Raw genomic sequence first — 20,650 nt, 5'->3', positions numbered from 1 at the left:
AAAGGAATGGTCCATTCCATCTGGGTTTGTTGATTTTTGAGCAGAGGTGTTCATGATATAGTTGGTAATTTTTAATGTCCATTGAATGCATCATCATGTCATCTTTTTCATTTATGATGTGAGTGAATTGTATAGTCTCTATTTTATTCTTAATTAGCTTTGCTAAATGTTTATGATTTTGTGGATCTTTTCAAAGGTTTTAGATTTGTTGATTTTTCTCCATTGTTACCCTATTTTTTGTTTCATTGATTTTCTTTTTTTTCTGGTATTTAATTTGAAATTGGACCTCTTACTTTTCACCACCTCCCAGTAATCACAGCATATTATGAATCTATCAAGACATTGATCCAGTGACTAGGTTGTAGCCCTCAAGATCCATCACTTCCAACATCATCTGGCAACTAACCCTCTAACGGGACATTTGATTGTAAAACCATAACATCTAGAGAGGCATTGAATTGTAATTTTCTTTCTACTGAATAAGTTGGGCTCTTCAACTTTAGCATGTCAGGGTTTGTTAAGCATGGTTTTTTTTTTTTTTTTTTTTTTTTTTTTTTTTTTTTTTACTGAGAACAGGCCTTGTTCAAAGAAGGAGCTACTCTGCAATATTTCAAAATGATTCCTCCTTACATATATTGGTCCCCTTGGAATTTTGTTGTTGTTGATGTTGTTATAAGGAACAGAAATGTACTTCCTACATATCTTCAAACTGGAGAGCAAAACTCAAGGCTGTCATATATTCAGTAACTATAAGGGTCATCTTTCTAGCCCCATAGCAGCAATATTTTGCTGTGTATTCCATGGCAGATGGTTCCTGAAACTTTTATCACTTAGGTTTATGAAGTCTGAACCCCATCAATTTACCCATTATACTAGAGCCTTCTGCACTATAAGACTTGTTCCCAGATGTGGTTTTGTTCATGGGGTTTTGCTTCATTTCAATGAGACAAAATGTTCTATCTATATTTACCTGTTTGTCTCTTGTATGGTAGTATTATGTCCTGCCTAATCTCTTCGGTGTTGATTCTTTGGTTGTTCAGCTTTTGTGTTTGTGTGATGATTTCTAAAACTCACATGCTAGTTTGGAAGCAGCTTTTTTCAAGGTGGCCTTGAAGAAATATTAATTCTATTAATATGAATTTTATTTAATGTAATATTTTATTTTCTGTTCCTAAAATAAGCAACAATTACAATATTCTTGAGAGATTTCAGTTGCATGGCTTTTTGTTTGGAATACATTTTCAAGCATTAATGGGTAGGGTCATTTAAAAGGTCATGAACTACCATGTGTTTAGTTGGCTAACCAAATTTTTGAACACGATAAAATTTGCTTAAGTTTCTTTTACATACATATTTTGTGACTAGCGTTTGTTCTGGAAAATCAGTTGGTTAATCTTGCAGTTCTGCTTACTTTTATCAAATCAAAATGATGTATCAGCTGAAATTCAAGGCTAGAGTTAGTCAAACTGCCATCTTAAAACTTGTCATTACCATCTGGTTTGATGTCTTCCTGACATGATATCTTTATGATGGATGGTGTTACAGGAATCTCCCCATCAGCAAAGGCAGGATGCTTAGGTATCTGCAGTGTCTTTCACATTAACAAAAACATTCTGGGGAAGTTATTTTGACGTTCACCTCAGCAGATACTGAGTTTGTGCCAACGGTAAGAGGTTGTAATTGCTGTATTGGAAAGACATACAATTACACTAGCCCTAGCTTAACATTCTGACTCACATGTCTCCATTTGTCTTTCATGTTTAAATGTCAACTAACTACCCTTGAAAGGGCACAGTTATTTCTCTTATATACGATCGAGCTTTCTTATCTCTGTGGCATACCACTTCTCTTATCAGTGATGCAGATTTTTGTCCATCTCTAAATTGTCACTTCTCAACCTGTTCAGAATAATGACATGCATTCCACATTCATATCCACCCAAGGGAAAAAGCGGTAACAATCAGATTTGGAATATCTCTCTCTTCTAATAGGTTTCTCTCAGAATAATTCATTGATCTGTTTCGTTGTTTTTAGATGCACATAGACCAAACGCAAATCTAATTGCTTTCTAGATCTTTTACTCTCAGATATCCGCATAGTTACCTATGTCACATTTCGCTTAGTGCACTATTTGGTCCATCAATTGAAATTAACTCTGGTTATCATTGTATTTCCATGCAGATGTTAAAAGTGTTTTACATGTTAAAGATGTAGTTTTCTTTTTAATAAAACACATTCATTAAAAAATGACTGCATTTGACAATTCATATTGATAATACTTAGAGTAAATGATCTCAGCAAATGCTTTTCTTTATCTAGGCTGGCAGTCGGCAGTTGAATCAAGCTGTTGGACTTAACTAAAGTGATCCCAAAATTTGCTTGTGGAATGACATTTCAAAGATTTTAGATGTGTCATCAGTAATTCTGTAATAGTGCTAAAAGAAGCCATGATAAAAGATTCGTGACAGGGCTGATCCGCGTTTAAGCTTTTTGTTGGTCATTTGAACATAGCAACTAGATTTCCACCTCCTGAGCAGTGGTATGGCTAGCTTGAATTGTTTGCTTTAAATAGGGCTGTCTTAGATTTCAAGAGAAATCTTGAGCTTCACTTTGATGGGCAGTGAAGGAATCACATATGAAAATGATTAAATAAAAATTTATTGACTTCACATAAAAGAAAAAAGAATGACTGCAATTCCACAATGGAAGCAACTTAAAGTGCTGCTGTTGTATAGTCACTAAGAAAATCCTAGGAACTTTTATTTTTGAGTTGTTATAAAATATATACCTATAAGCTACTTGATAATGTTAGAGAAAACAAGTTATTTAATGATGCTTTCTCATGTATGATAAGCCTTTATTCTGGACCATTGTCTTAGGTGGGAGGATTACTTCAATATAATTTTATATTTGAGAAAAGATTGGGTTCAACTCCAAATACATCATGCAAGTAAAAATTAATATTGATTGACAGTACTAAATAAAGGTAATATTCTAGAATTACTCGTATTATTTTAGACTTCTAAACAGCTTAATTTTCATTTTGTACCATAAAAATGATTCTAGTATTGTGTATTAAGAATAGGTGCTAAAGTCTGGGCCCAGAGTTCATGACCCATGACTGACCAAAAAAAAGAAAAAGAAAGAAAGAAAAGAAAAGAATAGCTACTATTTATTTTATCAGCAACCATATTCACCTATCTTTTAGTGGACTGTAATGTTAATGTAATTAGTCTATCATTTAAATCTATCCACATAATTATTAAATTTAATAAAAATGGTAGATTGAATATTTTCTTCTTTTTTTGTCGGTTGTGGGGCCTCAACTCTGGGCCTGGACACTGTCCCTCAGGTTTTCAGCTCAAGGCTAGTGCTCTACCACTTGAGACACTGCACCACTTCTGGCTTTTTCTGTTTATTTGGTGTTGAGGAATTGAACCCAAGCACTCTGCCACTGAGCGACCTTCCCAGCCTGACTGAATATATTTTGAGGTGCTTTATAATACATTTATGCATTATTAATTTAAAAAGATGAATTAAGAAATACATATTACTGAATTCTTCCTTAGATACATCTGAAGTAACATACCTTTTCACAATCTGGTTTTCCATGGTTAATTGTTCTTTTATTATTTCATTAATTCATAGCACCTACTTCACCTCAGTAATCTGAGGCATGCTAAGTGAGTTAATAAAGTATAGGTTGATAAGATGAAATATGAGATTTCTAAGAACCACACCCTGCTAGGTTCAAACTATGATCCATTCCTCTGATTGTTAGAAACAATGGAGGACAAGAGAGGTGGGAGCTGGGTGCCTACACATAGAAGAGAGCTTGAAAGCATTGCAGGCTGGACATGGACTAAAAGAAGTTTCAAAAGTCCTTTAATAAAGGAGGATGCTTAGACAGATCATGGTAGAGAACTGTGTGAAAAATTAGGAAATAGAATCATGAACATAACTGATTCTGTTGTGAAACAGAAGAAACATTGAAGGTACTAAATTCAGAGGGAAATTATGATACCTAAAGGAAGGAAAGGCAAGACCTAAAAGTCTTAAGCATATTTGTGTTTTTAGTTAAAAGAGAGTGGTATTTATAGAGGAAGGAATTATATAAGACTCCTTAAAAGGATTCAGGATTATGATAGGATCCAAAGCAGAACATAGGATTCTCTTTAGTAAGAAGGGTTACAAAAGAAGCAAAGACATTATTTTTTATACAGAAACGTTTTATGTAAGAAGAAATTAGAACTGGTTGTGAGTATGGTTCCATATAAGGTTGAGTATTTCTTTGTGAAGTACAGGCAAAGCTAGCCAGTCTAAAATGAATGAGTTCACAGAAATTTTAGTTTGCAGAAATGACAACTCGTAGAGAAGATACTGTGATAAGTAGTAAGATTTGTGAGCAATGTTGTTACACCTACTCCAACTTCACAGTCAGTGGTCTGATTTTCTCCAGATATATTGGGCTGTTGGGAACAGATGGAGAGAACACTTAAGTGTTGGAATTGATTCATCATGGAGGTTGGGTTTGATACGCCAAAGAAAAGAGAGTTTAGTGAGTTTAGGGTATTGGACACACTCAATGGAGCATTGTTGTTCACACAAATTGAAATTAAACATAGGAGGAAGAGCTCATAAGTTATAAATTTGTATTTTTCGGTGGGTCCTGAGGATTCAGTGGTGGAGAATTAACAGCAAAGGAATTTAGTAGCTCAAGCAGGCAAAAAAACCCCAACAAAACAATCAGGTTTCAATCATAGATTAGGATAATTTTCACTGATCTTGAACGTAGAGAAAGTTGGGGGGATGAGAAATACATCATATGATCAGGAATTTGATAAAAAAATATTATTGGAGGTGAATTTTAAATATCTGAGGAGTTGCAGAGGGTATTTAGAGTTGGTTTGTTCTGACATTCAGAAATTTTATAATTTTGATAATATTGGATCTGGAAGTTGATATAAGCAGTAAAGGCAGCAACAGTGAAAATAGAAATAAAAGTATTTGAAACCAATAAAACCACAAATTAAAGACAGTTGTCGAACATTTGCTATTTGATCCCCCCCATGGTGGCAAAATATCCTAAGAATGAGATCAATATATAAGAAATGGGTAGACTTACCTATTTTTGTGACACTAGAGTTAGAACTCATGTTAGATATCTTTCCAGGAAAGGCCTGTACCATTTGGACCATACCTACTACTTGTTTTAGCTTTAGTTGGTATTCAGGTAGGGTCTAATATTTTTGTCCAGTAGATCTGAATCAAGAACAACTTACTTATACTTATCTCATGGTTGGGATGACAAGCAAGCATCACCTTGCTTAGTTGTTTTGTTAAGATAGTGTGTTGATAATATTTTGCCTCCCTTAGCTGAAATTTAGCTCCCAATTTCTACTTCATGAACAACTAGGATTGTAGGTATGAACCACTAACCCTGGCTGGTTGCTACTTACCATATATATAAATTTATATACATGCATATGTATGTATGTGTATATATATATATATATATATATATATATATATTTGTCAGTCTTTGGGCCTGAACTCTGGGCCTGGGCACTGTACATCACTTCTTCATCTCAAAACAAGTACCCTACCACTTGAGCCACAGTGCCACTTCCAGCTTTTTCTGCTCATGTGGTGCGGAGGAATCGAACCCAGGGCCTCATGCATGCAAGGCAACAACTCTACCACTGAGCCACCTTCCCAGCCCCACTTACCATTCTTGATGTATGTGGAGTGTGAAATATATTTTCGTTAAGGGATTAAAGCTGAATTTTATGTTAATTAGAGCTTAGAATTATTTACTTAGAACAATGATCTTTCAACCCTGCTTTACAACTAGGCCAGTGATATTTTTACTTACCAAATTAAGCCATAAACCAAATCTGAGAGTAAGATCACTTACATTGGTAATGCAAGAACCAAAGTTAATATCTTCATCTTCCAAATCTAATGCAATAGGAAAAATTGCATAGAACCCATTTATTTATTAATTTATATTTCTAATTTATTCAGTAAATAGCTATAGGCATTTAATAGACAATAGGCACTGTTCTGGTTACAAGAGATATTAGGAGATACAAAAATTCTGCCCTTGCAAATTTAACTTTTAGTAGGTGGAGATTAGAGACTGAACTGATGAAGAAATATAAAAAAATAATATATTGCACAGTCATTAAGTTCTCTGTATGAAAATAAGGCAGGAGGAAGATAGTGATATCTCTGATCAAGCAGGGATTATAATTATAAATAAGATAAACTTTGAAAGTCATGAATAGGTGATGGTGAGCATAGACCTAACAAAAGTGATTAGAAACTAGATATCCTCTTTAGCCATGGAAAATAGTGCATTCAAAGCTCTAAGCTAGCATGTGGTTCTTCTAATTAGAGGATGTCTCAGATGAATGATTTGTGTAATCATGAATGAAGTCACTTTACAGTTACTACATTTGTGATCATTGTGTCCAACCAGTGGATGAAGCTGTAGTTAAAATGGTTCCTCTCTCTTCTGGGACACATCTCAAACCATTTATTTACTATTTGGGAATAAAGTGGGGAATTTGTGCAGACTAATAATCCAACTTTAACATATGTTTTTTATTTCATTAAAATTTCAGCAACTCCCAACGAAGTTTATAAACCTTAGAAAAAGTGATGCCTTAAAATGGAGACCTTTTGAAAATCTCAAAAGCAGAGACTGTTTTTTGTTCTTGTATTCTATTGCTATTCATAGTTTTGAACTTCAGTTGAAAAGATAAGGAAGAGATCCAGCAAAGGTGTGACTACCAAGTAAAGGATTAGGAATTATATCCTCTGACTTTGTCATACCTGCTTCATCAGCTGTGGCTGTCATTTGTCATGACTTTCACCAGATCCTTAATGATTCTGTTTCCTTGTCATGTACTTTGAGACTTTAAGCTTTGCCAGTGAATGGGTCATGCTTTGTTTTGATTAATCTCTGTATAAAGACAGACAGGCATGCTCACCACTCACTATTCAACTAATATTGGAATAAGCAAATGAATTATTGAATGGAGGGAGCTGAAATTTAAAAGGAAAGCCTTGAGCCTTGGAGGTTCTTCACTTGGGAAGAGCAGATAATCATGTCATGTTGCTCAAAGTCCTAACAGCCAGTAACAACTCAGTGCTTTGCTAATCTTACCCATTAGGGAGATCAGATCACATTAGAGAGAAGAAAGGTAGAATATTTTCCTATCCCTATGATTATGTGCATGTGTTATACAGTCATATTATATATGTTTTTTCATCTTTATTAGTTAGAAAAATCATTCAGTCATATACTCTGATATTTGAGGCATCAGTATGGCTTTCAGGAAGATTTTTTTATAAACTCTCATAACATTGATGGTAGGGGTAAGGAATATTTTCATTAGATAGAACTGGGAAGTTGTATATTATTGGAGGGCTCAGATTGACTTAGTCTGTTTTTAGTCAGGTTTTCTAATTTTATTTTAATTTGTTTAAATGACAGCAAAATGCATTGTTGATTACTATGTTTAATAATATCAACAACATTTGAAATCTTATTAAAGAACACAATATAAGCTGGGCGTGCTAGAACATGCCTATAAATGTAGCTACCTGGGAGTCAGAGGCAAAGAACATTAAAAGTTCAGGACCAGCCAGGGCAAAGTTATTAATAATAACTAACAAAACAGATAAATGCAAAACTAGACTGGGGGATATAGCTCAAGTTATACAGTCCCTGCATAACACATGCAAGTCAACAGAGTCAGTACCCAGTACCACAATAAATACATAATTACAAAAATACATAAATAAGATGTAATGATCAGGAGACTCTGAAGGATACTGAATGGAGGGAGAATAAGTGACCAGAAACTGTAAGAAAATCAACTTCCTAACTGCATCAAACAGTTCTAAACTCACTACCTAACATATATGCTCAGTTACGCTGCTTTTTTTCTTCTTTTAATAACGCAGAATAACAGGAAGAGCTACTCCTCTTCCTCATTGTCCTCCCCTGCAGATGCTTTGAGATAAAACTTCCAGAATGCTTCCAAGGACTGACAGGCTTGCTAACAACCAGTGCTTTTCAGATCACTGCACTGGTCTCAGATCTGCTTCTAGTTAGGAGCTACATATGGCTTCAGTCCTGTTTTTCTGAATTAACTTCAATTTCCTAGTGACCAAGGTCAGATGAGTCCAGGTTGGGCTCAGCTGTTCTTACCTAGCACATATGTTCCAGTATTGTTGGCAATTTATTTACTGTAATAAAAAATTAAAATGCAAATCTCAGCCAAATTCTGTTACTGAGGAAGATCTTGGTATGGGCTTTTCTCAAACCATACACTAGTATCCTTTGCAGGTTACTTTTTCTAAAGAAAATAAGAAGGTATTTATAGTACTCATTGCCAAATATTTGATATTTAAAAGAAAGTTTGTTCTGTGCAATTTATTAATAGAGAATAATTCTCTGAGAATAGAGAAGTTCTGAGTATAATCCAATTTACTTCATGAAAAATGGTTAGAAATTACTTTTTCCCTTTGAGTAATTTTGCCATATTCATTTATGTAGCAAAGTTTCACTTATGATTTAAGAGATCAAACATCTATTCACTTATTAAGAAATATTTTTATTCATTTATTTTAATATTTATTTAAATATTATCTATTAAGAAATATATTAAGAGATTTATAGATTAAACATTCATGAATGCTTGTTTTCTAAGTGAAAAGCAATTAAATTTGTTTCTGTGAAAATAAATTGCTTCAAGATATTTTTGGCGTTGTACCACATGGCTAACATTTCTAGAATCTTGAGTTAAGGTCAGCACTTCTAATGTTATGATTAGTAAAACACTAAAATCAGCCCCCATTTTCCATTCATAGTGCTTTGTAGTTATGACATTTAAAACAAAATTATTGATATGGGTTTTTCATTTAATGAGTGGAAACAAACTTTCTTGTGGAACATACTTAACAAATTCTACATTCTAACAACTAAAGTATTGATAATGGAATTTTCTTATTATTTAGAGCAGTCTGACAGGCTTAGGATAGTTTCAATAAGCACATGAGGGTTTCTAAATTTTAATTTATATTTGATAGTAGGCAAGATGAACTGGTAATTTGTTGAATATTTAAAACATTATTTTTAAATGAAAGTTTTATTATAACAAAAGACAATATCAATATTTTCAAGAATATAATGACCACAGTAATGAAAACTCATGCTCATGATATGAATGATGCCTACCTTCTTAGCTTTCCATAATATTTTATAATGAATAGAAATAAACCTATATAGTACTGTCTTTACACTGATATTGGATCAGTTCACCAAATGATTCTGAAGTGTTGATAAGTCCCATAATTATTTGAGAATTGCAAAAGGCTAAATAATTTTGAAATGGCAAGCTTTATTTGGAATTCTAGCTGCAAATAAGCAAATGTATCTATTAGTTTTAGATTATTAGAGATATATTTCAAATTTTTCAAATACTTGCAATGCATGATCTTTGCAAAGCATGAAAATCTGTTGGCATCTGTGAAGAAAATGTAAAGAAATGATATGCCTATCTGACTTAATATTTATTCAAGAGTCATTTATGTTTTCATTGATGTTTTATTCCATGGAAGCTGCTTTTATAAGCTTTTAGCAGCAGATAATGAAATATGATCTGGTCTCATTGGCTTTATAATGATAGAGTACAAACAAAAGCAGCTCCCAAGCTTCATAACTTTGATAAAATAACCTGCTAAACATGGAGACCATCATTTCACTGTAACAAAGAAGTATTATGGATATGGAAAATATTTAAATAAGGAATAAAATAGGAAGAGATCTGTACTGGTGTTCTCCGTGGCAAGTATAAGAAGTTTGAGTGACAACACTTTTATTTACAGAAGTTGAAGAACACATTATATGACTGTGGTTTTCTATGTATTTCATGGGACCTTTCTGAGACATAACTTAAATTTATTTTGCTGGCTTAACCTGTCTTAACTGCTATGTATGACATAACTCAAAAGACAATCTTTAAGGATGTTTTTCATTTTTGCCAGACAAGCTATTATGTATTATAGTACTTAACATTCTTCTCTAAAATCACATCATGTAGTCTGTTTAACTTCCATCAGAAAAATTTTCTTAACAGGTCACCTTCATTCCCTCATGTCCAAAGGAAACAAGTAGTAAAACATGAACTCTATTTTTTTCCCAAGAATTTCAATTTGATTTTTACTTCACTACACTTTTGAACTTTGCAATACTTTTTCATTATTTTTCAATTATTTCTTTTTTCATTATTTTTCAATTATTTCCTTATAGAAAATTATCTTATGATATGCATTCATTCTACCTATTTTTAATTGTTTATCTTTCTTCTTAAGTAACATATCCTCCAAAAAGTGCTTCCTAATAAATTTTGTAGAATCAGCAAGCAGGATAGTCTTACTTCCTGAGTATTTCCTGGCATTTTGTCTTGTACTTATTTCTCCACAGTAGTGTGGCCAGATGTCTATCAAAGAGTATGGATATTTTGGTGCAGCCATATATATCAGGTGTCTTGTCTATGATTTCTAGCTATTTCACTGAATGAGACTAGCCAAAGTCATAAGAAATTGTGTAAAAGTTATTACAGTTTGTACTTTGAATGTGTCCATAAGCTTCTTCCTTTTTTTTTTTTTTTGGTTGGTCAGGGGGTTTCAACTCTGGGCCTGGGCGCTGTCCTAGAGCAATTCAGCTCAAGGCGAGATCTCTACCACTTAAGCCACAGTGCCACTTCTGATCTTCTGGAAGTGAATTGGAAATAAGAGTCTCCTGACTGGGATGGCTTTGAAATGTGATCCTCAGATCTCAGCCTCCTGAGTAGCTAGGATTACAGGCTTGAGCCGTGAGTGCCCAGCCTAGGCTTCATCTTACAATCTTCAGTACTTGATAGGTCTTTTGAAGTCACATGACTTTCAATTGACAACCATGTATCCATATTTGATTATTGATTTTGTTTTAGTTACCTGTTCACTTAAGTGTGCTTTGCTTTTTTTAATTAAGCAGATTTTATCTATTATATCACTCTTCCAGATTTTATAGCCTTTTTACTTTAAGAATGTTCATCAATTTTCCACCTTATTAAAAATAAATCAGTCTGAGTGTTTTTTCTACACAATAGAACTTAAAATGTTTATATAATTTCAGGTATTTTTGACATAAATATGTTGAAATCAGAGCTCAAGACAGTTGAAGTTTTAAGTTCTACTTGAAACATATTATTAGAAAACTTGCATTATTTTTCCAATTATATTGAGATATAACTGACAAGAACCATGTTGTTTTTTGATTCGTGGATATATTATCAAATGATTTCTCTACTGAAAATCAAAATAATTTTCATATCTATCAATTATACAATATAATTATCCTTGGTGACCATTCAAAGTAGTTAATGTCAGGAACAGAAAGATAAATACTACATGATCTTGTCTGTGGAATTAAAAAGGTAAAACTTATAGAAGCAGAAAGTAGAATGGTGGCTACTCTGGATCCTGTGAGTGTGTGTGTGTGTGTGTGTGTGTGTGTGTACTTGAGGAGTAGAGGTGGAATTAGAAAGATGCTAGGCAAAGGAACTTGGTGTTATTTATCTTTCTTATACTGACATTTTCATTTTTTCTTTTTTCATTTTCATTTATCCCACCCATTGACATTTAAACATGTTCAAATCTCTTCAATTTTAAAAATCTTACTCAAATCAAAATATTTCTTACTGGCCTTGATCATCAGCATTCTGTCTTTTGATTATTTTTTTTTTTTACTTGTGTGCTCAGATATACTTTCCCCTAATGCTTCCCTTTTAATATGACTTCTAAGTCCTTAATTAACTTCTTCTGACCAAGGAATACTCTATTCTCACACTCAGCCAAAACTGAGTCCTTATTATTTGTAGAGTGTTTTGTTTGTTTGTTTTGGAAAACAGTAAGTGGAATTTTTACTTCATTGAGCTAGAACACCTTCCTGGGATCCTAAGTTTCCAGGTGTTCTTCCTTCTTTGTTTACCCTCTTTTGTCTGATCAGTAAACTTCATTTCTATGCCATGACAACCACTGAAACTCAATATCCAACAAAACTTAATCCTAAAATCCATGTTCTCCTGTACTATTTTTCTCTGCCTTCTATTCTTCTATTGTTTTTGGCAAGTTTATCAAAGGATGATTCTAAAATCCTACTTTATTAGCTTTGACTGGTATACTGAATTTAACACCAACATCTTATTCCACATGACAAATCTTTTTGTGAGTTCCTAAGGTACAACTAACCTACTAAGTAGAGCTTTCTACCCTAAACTAGCCTTTTTTATTTTTCATTTTGTATTTGTTAGTGGAACTCAAGTTTAAACCACAGACTCATTAAGTAATTCTAAACCTTCTTGACTCTTTGGTGTTCCAAAAAAAATACTGACCTTCTCTAAGTAAACAAATGTCCTTATTTTCCACATTCCACATTGATATTGGTAAAGAAACGTTTATTCCAACAACATGGGAGAGAAAGAATACTGATGAAACTCAAAAAAAATTGGGCTATAGTAAGATTTTTTTGGAGAGCGACAGATTTAAAAGTATATTTTAGAGTATAGTTTAGCTGTATATTTTAGAGTATATTTTAGCTGGGCACTATTGGTTTACGCCTATATTCCTAAACTCATCAGTAGGTCGACATTGTGATTCAAGGCAAGCCTATGCAGTAAAACCTGTGAGGCCTTCATCTCCCATAAACTACCCAGAAGCCAGAAATAAAGTTATGGCTCAAGGGGAAAAATGCTCAGGGACATTGCTGAAGCCCTGAGTTCAAGCCTTACAACTCCCCCACCACACCCCCAAAATTAGAATATGTTGTTTGTACATGATAATGGATTACAATCTCTCTCTCTCTCCTCTCCCTCTTTCTCTCCTCTCTCTCTCTTTCTCTTTCTCTCTCTCTCTCTCTTCCCACCATTTCTGCACCTTTATTTGAACCAAAAGAAAGCTGTAAAAGGAAAGTAGGGGGTTAAACTCTCTTCTCAGAAGAGAGCTGCCCCCCACTGCATTGTTGGTGGGAGTGTAAACTTGTTCAACCACTTTGGAAAGCAGTATGGAGGTTCCTCAAAAGACTCCACATAGAGCTCCCCTATGACCCAGCAATCCTACTTTTGGGCATTTACACAAATGATCACAAACAAGACCATACTAAAGCTACCAGCACAACTATGTTTTTTGCAGCATTATTTACCATAGTTAAGATATGGAACCAACCCAGATGCCCCTCAGTAGATGAATGGATCAAAAAAATGTGGTATATATACACAATGGAATTCTATGCCTCCATCAGAAAGAATGACATTGCCTCATTTGTTAGGGAATGGAAGGACTTGGAAAAAATTATATTAAGTGAAGTAAACTAGGTCCAAAGAAACATAGATCCCATAGTTTCCCTTATTTGCAATAATTAGTATATGTCTGGGACAAGTAGAAAAGTCAAAAGCTATGTACATATGACCAAATAAAATGAAGTTAAGCAAAATGAACCCCAAGATAGGGACTCAAGTGTTTTTCTCTTTCTTGCTATTTTTTAACATATTTATAAGGTACCATGTGATTTTTTTGTTTCTTTGTATGTCCCTCCCCCATGGTATAATCCCTGTTTCACTGTATTTGATGTTGGTATAATTTGGGGAGGGGAATGGAAAAAACAAAATGTTTAAACAGGGATACAGGTTGACCAATTGCAAACATGAAATGTACAAGACATTATGTTGAAAAAAGAACTTTACAGTTTAGGTGGGGGGAAGTGTAGTTGTGGGAGGGAAAGACAATGCTTGCAAAGAAATGTACTCAATTCCTTGTTTACTCAATTCCTTGTTCATGTAACTGTCACCTCTTTGTACAGTATTTTCACAATAAAAAATGCATTAAGAAAAAAATCCAGCCTGGGCAAAAGAAGAAGAAAAGGAAGAAGAAAGAAGAAGAAAGAAGAAGAAGAAGAAGAAGAAGAAGAAGAAGAAGAAGAAGAAGAAGAAGAAGAAGAAGAAGAGAAAGAAGAACTAGTGGTGGAGGAAGATAGGGAGGAGGAGGAGGAGGAGAAGGAGGAAGAGGAGGAGGGTCCCAAGGGAGTCTCTTTACTTTCTTCTAAAAAATAATTAAAATGTAAAAATAACTTATTGCTATTTGGGGCATTTCCCAACAGTATCTCATTTGATGTTCAAAATGACCCTGTAAGTTCAGCAAATATATCTGACTGCTGTTTAAACTCAACTTTAAGAGCTTACATGGTTGACATGAGAATACATATTGAATTAATAATTGGGCTAGAATTTTTATTTTTACCCCTTTCTGTAACCCTCTCTTCCAAATTCATTTATATGTTACTCAAGCAAATATAATCAATGATTTATCAATGGTGAGAGTTATGGAGAAAATGTACCTTAACATTCTTCCTCAGTCTAAGAATTTGCTTCAAATACTTTTTACAATACTCAGTTAATCATCTTCAAATACTAGAATCTGGATGATAGTCATGCTATACAGAATTGTCTAAACTGTGAGTCGCAGCTTTAGAAATAAAAGAAGTAAGAGAATTGTCTAAAAATGTCAAAGATTAGGTCTCCTTTTCATGTTTGAATGGGAATAGTTATGAGGGCGATTATTTAATAGGTCTGAATTTCAGAAAATTTGCTTGTATATGTAATTGCTGGGATCACACAAATATGATTAGACTTTGTCCAAGATAGATCAAGTGGAAGAAAAGCTTGTTGTATTTATTTCCTCTAACACAGAACTCAGCATAATACAAGCCATCCTTAAAATTCTAGAACACCACTTTCTGATATCCTTTATCTAAATATGGAGTTCTAGATAACAAACTAAAAATATACATACACAAAGTTAATGGTCTAAGTCAGTAATATCTCTCATCTCTTTTCTGCATAGTTACATTTTAATGCCATAATTAGGAAATACAAGCAAGTACTTACACAGTTAGAAATTGTAACCACACAACAAAACCAGTGAAGAAATCATAGAAAAAGCTTTCAGTAAAATGCTTCCAATTTTTTACTGCTGTGGTGTGACTACCAGATAAGCATAATTCTTTAAATTTTGTATTCATGACTTTTGTATTTATTATGAGAAAAAAATTGTGGTGACTTTTCTAACTAATGCTACTATGTAATTGTATGAATAATGGAAACATACTTTCTTCACACAGGATGAATGCAAGTTATAGACAATAGATCCTAAAAGCAGGCAACAAACAAAAGACACTTAAAAACAAAGGACAGTAGAAAATTATTAGTTTCAAAATGAGTATAGGTTGTGCATTCTAGAAAGTACTCAGATAAGTGACCGAATGTTTTCAAAAAGTAGTTCAAGAATTCCAAGTGAAAATATTCTATAAAATACTTTTCATGGGGCTGGGAAGGTGGCTTAGTAGTGGAGTGCTTGCCTTGCATGCATGAGGCCCTAGGTTCGATTCCTCAGCACCACATAAACAAAAAGAAAAAAAGCTAAAAGTGGTGCTATGGCTCAAGTGGTAGAGTGCTAGCCTTGAGCTGAAGAGCTGAGGGACAGTGCCCAGGCCCAGAGTTCAGGCCTCACGACTGGACTCCCCCCCAAAAAAATACTTTTCATTATAAGTTGATATGGCAAAATATTTTGTTTCACATTATTTTAAACTGTATATTCTTGTGAAGAATAAAATGGTAACATTTCTTAAAACCACTCATCATTTTAACTGAAAAACAGGTTTGATATAATTTACCACTTCTATTTAAGAATCAATTCCTGCATAAATCATTTTTAATATAGTCTAGTCTTTGCTGTCTAAACAGTATTTAAATTTGAAAGTGTTACTTTTGATGTCAAAAAATAGTTTAAAAACATGTAATAATGTTTTAATGATTACTTTATTATAATCATTGTGTTCTGCTTTTCTTTGGGACAAAGTCCTAGTGCTGTTTATTTACTGTGAAGTCAGCAATGGAAAGAGCATAGCATAAAACAGAATTATAATAATAAAAAGAATAAAACATTTTTGTTAATTTTCATTTAACCAGAGTAAAGAAGATAATTTAGGCAATTTTGAGGTCATTGTACACAAAAATAATTTTTTCTTAAACCTGGTTAGTTTTTTCCTAGTGTTTGACTTTATAGTATATGTAGTAATACTATAATTTCAATATCATCATTACCTACTTTGCATATATTAACTTTTAAATGTTGAGGTAAGTGCAGTGTAAGCTCATTTATATCATATGTATTATTTTATCTATCACAGATTGACTAAGAGAGAAACAGTGTCTGTTTTATTTCTTTACATAATACCCCTTCAATCTAAAGGTATCTTCTTATTTGATTTTGTTTTCATGTAGTTCTCATTCCAAAATATGAGAAGAAAATGTACTTATTACATAAAGAAAATGAATTTTCTTTACCTGATCTGTAGACAAACAAGATTGAGAAACCTTCATAGTTGGTCATATTAATCTCAGTAAAAATTTTGTCATGACCTTAATCTTTGTTTCCTTAGATTTGCTTCTCTTGTTGAAAATAAAAACATGCAATCATAGTTTCTCCTCTTTGTGTTTATAGATTTTGTATTTTATGAGGAGGGTTTCAGAGATGAGCTCTTCGTAAGCGGGCATATTAACTCTTTTCCATGATTGTGAACACAACTCATTTCTTTCTGTTCATAATGAAGTTCTAATAAAGCTCTACTAAGAATTTCCAATTGGATATGCATCTGTTCCATTGTATTGGCCCAAGAGATTTTAGTTTGTTAGTGTAGTACATTTATTGATTTCTTGCTGTCTTAAGAAAAGCTAAAAGAATTTCTATGATGATTGTGCTGTCTTAATGGAAATGTAACTGCAATAATTTGTATCATTATTATTTCTAATGAACTATCCTCATGCCGTCAACCTATACCTTTGTGTATTCTTGGACACTAATACAACATCTAGGTAGCAGTCAACCAAATTTATGAAAACAAACGAAAATATCAATAGTCTGATGGGATCAGTGTATGCCCAGTATCTTTGTTTTCTATATTTAGTATTACAGTGATGTTGAAAAATGACCCACACATAATACACATGTACGATACAGGCACAGGAGCTAATTGTGATGCTTTTATTACTTTCTGTAATTTAATAGTTTTAACATTTTTAGAAGACCCTTCTAATATCTTTAATAAATTAATTAATATTACACCAGGAAACAAGAGAGAATTACTGAGAGGATTTGACATTATTTCCTGTAGGTATTTTTATTTTTATTATTTGTCCACTAACTATAGGATGGTGGGAGAGAATTAAAGGAAGTGAGTTGATAGCTAAGGTCATGATCATTAAAATATGTATTTTTTTCCTTCAGAAATCAAAAATCTCCACATATGACAAAATGTGGGCCTTTATGAGTAGCAGGAGACAGTCTGTGCTGGTGAAGAGCAATGAAGAAGGGATCCAACGAGTCCTCACCTCAGACTACGCGTTCCTCATGGAGTCTACAACCATAGAGTTTGTCACCCAGAGGAACTGTAACCTGACGCAGATCGGTGGTCTGATAGACTCCAAAGGCTATGGCGTTGGCACTCCCATGGGTAGGTTATATGTCAGATTTTCTTCTTTGATTGTTAATCTGAGTTATGGTGACCAAAAAGAAAAGAAAAGCAAAAAGAGTAAAAAAATTTATATTTATTTGTTGGATCTTATCATTATTTTTCTTTTTTTTAAACTGTGAATGAGTAGCTTAAGAATATTCATGTTTTTTAGTGTATAAACGAATAAAAATAGTTCCTAACAAATAATCACAGGATACATTTGTTATATAGTTCTTGAAATGACATTAGCTCCTTAAAGCTTTTCTGGGCCCAATCATATGTTCATTAAGTTATACAATTATATTTTTGCAATAAGTTTGTTTGCTTGCCTGTTTGGTGCAGTCCCGGGACTTGAACTCATGGCCTGGGTGCTATCACTGAGCTTTTTTGGCTTACATCTAGTGCCTTTCCATTTGAACCACAGCACTACTTCTGTTTTTTTCTAGTTTATTGGAGATAAATAGTCTGAAGGATTTTCCTTCCTGGGCTGGCTGTGAACCATGATCCTCAGGTCTTAGCCTTCTGGGTAGCAAGGATTACAGGAATGAGCTACCAATTCACAGTTGAATAATTTATTTTTTTTTGATTTGATTATTAGTTCAAAGGTTAAATAAAAGAAGAAGCCACAGATGTTTCCTTTGAATATTGTTGCAATTATTTCAATTGAGATTAAAAAGGAACAAACAGATAATTTTGCAGTAATAGTTAAAATAGTTAGAATATTTGGCACTCAGGGTTAATTGACTTTATCATGGTCTCCACACAACTACAGGTGGCAAAGTTATTTCATTCACAATATTAAGATGGAATAAAACAATATTTTTCAAGCTAAGCAGGATGGCACATGCATGTAGATCTAATTACTCATGAGAATAAAGTAGAAGGAATGTTTTTGTGACTAATTCAAGACTAGGAAAAACTTTTTTAAACAATAATTTTCAGAAAACATATGAAGAAAACATATATGATTACACATTTGCAATATATGTATAATATACAAATAATGTACATATGCATATATAACATATGTATGCATGGTATAAATATGTATTGCCATTAATACAAGATATTGTACACTTCTGTACTTGTGACAGAATAATGATTTCCCAAAGAGATCATATTCTAATTCTTAAACTCTATGAATATATTATCTCAAATAGCAGATATCAATAAATTAACCATCTATAGAATGAGGGATTTACCTGATTAAGAAATTTTAAGAGACTAGAATTGCAAATAAGATATTTAATAGAATAGAGAGGAAGAAAGAGAAAGGAGAGAGAGGAGTAGAAGAGGAGGGAAGGACAGGATGGGGATACGGAGGAGAGAGATTAGAAGAGAAGAATAGAATATAAGGGTAAGGAAAAGACAAAAACCTACTTGCTGGTGTTAAGATTAAGGAAGAGCTACAGATTGAGAAATACTAGGGACTTAGAGAACATGTGAAAGTCAAAGAAAATTATCCTAGACATCTTTTAGTTATTACAAATGAGGAAGACCATGCAGCCTAAGTTTCTTTGGGTCTAGCTTTCTTTGCTTAATGTAATCTTTTTCAAGTCTTTCCATTTCCTTACAAATGAGACAATGCCATTCTTTCTGATAGAAGCATAGATTTCCATATATACCACATTTTCTTTTTAATTTATATTTATTTTATTGTAAAGGTGATGTACAGAGGGTTTAGTTACATGGGTAAGGTAATGAGTACATTTCTTGTCAAACAGTGTTACCCCCTCCTTCATTTTCCCACATTCCCTCCACCCTCCCCAATTTGCAAAGTTCCCTATGGTATTCTTAGCAGAGGATCATAATAGCTCAATAGCTATGTGCATATATGAGCATACGTAATGATGCTTATTGAAATGAACTCCGAGAATTGGAAACAAGAGGTTTTTCTAGTGTGTTGTTTGCAGTTATTTCTTTTTTCTTTCTTTCTCCTTCCCCTAATTTGGTTTATTCCCTATTGTCACTGTTTTTGATTTCTGTAACCTTTGTCTTATATATAAGTTTGTCTGATTTGGGGAAGAAGGGAAGGGGAAATCAAAGAAATGGTGGGACAAAGGGTGAACTAATGCAACAGTGATACTCACTAGACACTATGTTGGAAATGAACTTTACAACTTGTTGGGGAGGAGAGTGGGGAAATGGGAGAAAATGAGGGAGGGGGCAACACTGTTCAAAAAGAAATGTATTGTTACTTATGTAACTGTAACCCCTTTGTACATCACCTTTACAATAAAAATTTAAAAATAAGTTAAAAAAGAATGTCAAGGATAAATTTTTAGAAGCCATAGAAAGAGCACAGCTCAACAAGAATATCAAAGGTAGTAATTGGTATCGATACTGTGAGATGATAAAACTAGGTATTGTGGCTAAGAACTTAGTTCATAGCAATTGGTTATAGCAGCAACAGGAAATTCATTTTATAGCATGAGAAAATAACTAACATATTTTAATTTGAACAATATATCTTTTTTTCTTTTTAATATATATTTCATTGTAATGATACTGTACAAAGGGGTTACAGTTACAATACAGTTACATGAGCAAGGTAATGAGTACACTTCTTATCAAGCATTGCTACCCCCTCCTTTGTTTTTCCCTACCATCCCTTCCCTCCTCCCCACTTCCTCAACTTCTCCCTCCCTCCCCCAAAGCTGTAAAGTTCATTTTCAACATAGTGTCTTGTACATCTCACTGTTACAATGGGTCAACTTGTATCCTTATTTCAGCATTTTGTTATTTGCCTTCCCCTTCCCAAATTAGAAAAATGTATATACAAGATGCAGGGCACCAGAATCAAATACAGTGAAAACAGGGGTTATACCATGGGGGAAGAACATACAAGAGAAACAAAAAAAAATCACATAGTACATTAAAAACAACAGCAACAAAGAAAAAAACCTCATGTCCCTGTCTTGGGGTTCATTTTGCTTAACATCATCTTATATGGTCATATATACATAGCTTTTGACCTTTTCTTTTTTTTAATTTATTTTATTTTATTTGTAAACATACTGTACAGAG

General features: G+C 33.3%; 1 protein-coding gene across 4 annotated transcripts in view; it reads left to right on the top strand.

Moving 5' to 3' along the window:
• The window catches only part of Grik2 (glutamate receptor, ionotropic, kainate 2), a 563,545-nt gene that overhangs the window by 485,649 nt on the left and 57,246 nt on the right, over positions 1-20,650 (top strand). For all 4 annotated transcript variants that reach the window (XM_013022384.1, XM_013022386.1, XM_013022387.1 and 1 more), the window contains one exon: positions 17,398-17,623. In XM_013022384.1, coding sequence (XP_012877838.1) covers positions 17,398-17,623 — 226 coding nt within the window. The remainder of the gene's footprint in view (positions 1-17,397; positions 17,624-20,650) is intronic.

The sequence above is a fragment of the Dipodomys ordii genome, unplaced genomic scaffold (assembly GCF_000151885.1).
Source record: "Dipodomys ordii isolate 6190 unplaced genomic scaffold, Dord_2.0 Scaffold62, whole genome shotgun sequence".
Classification (NCBI taxonomy): Eukaryota; Metazoa; Chordata; class Mammalia; order Rodentia; family Heteromyidae; genus Dipodomys; species Dipodomys ordii.
Note: the sequence above shows the minus strand (reverse complement) of the source record. Positions and strands in the feature narration are given on the sequence as shown.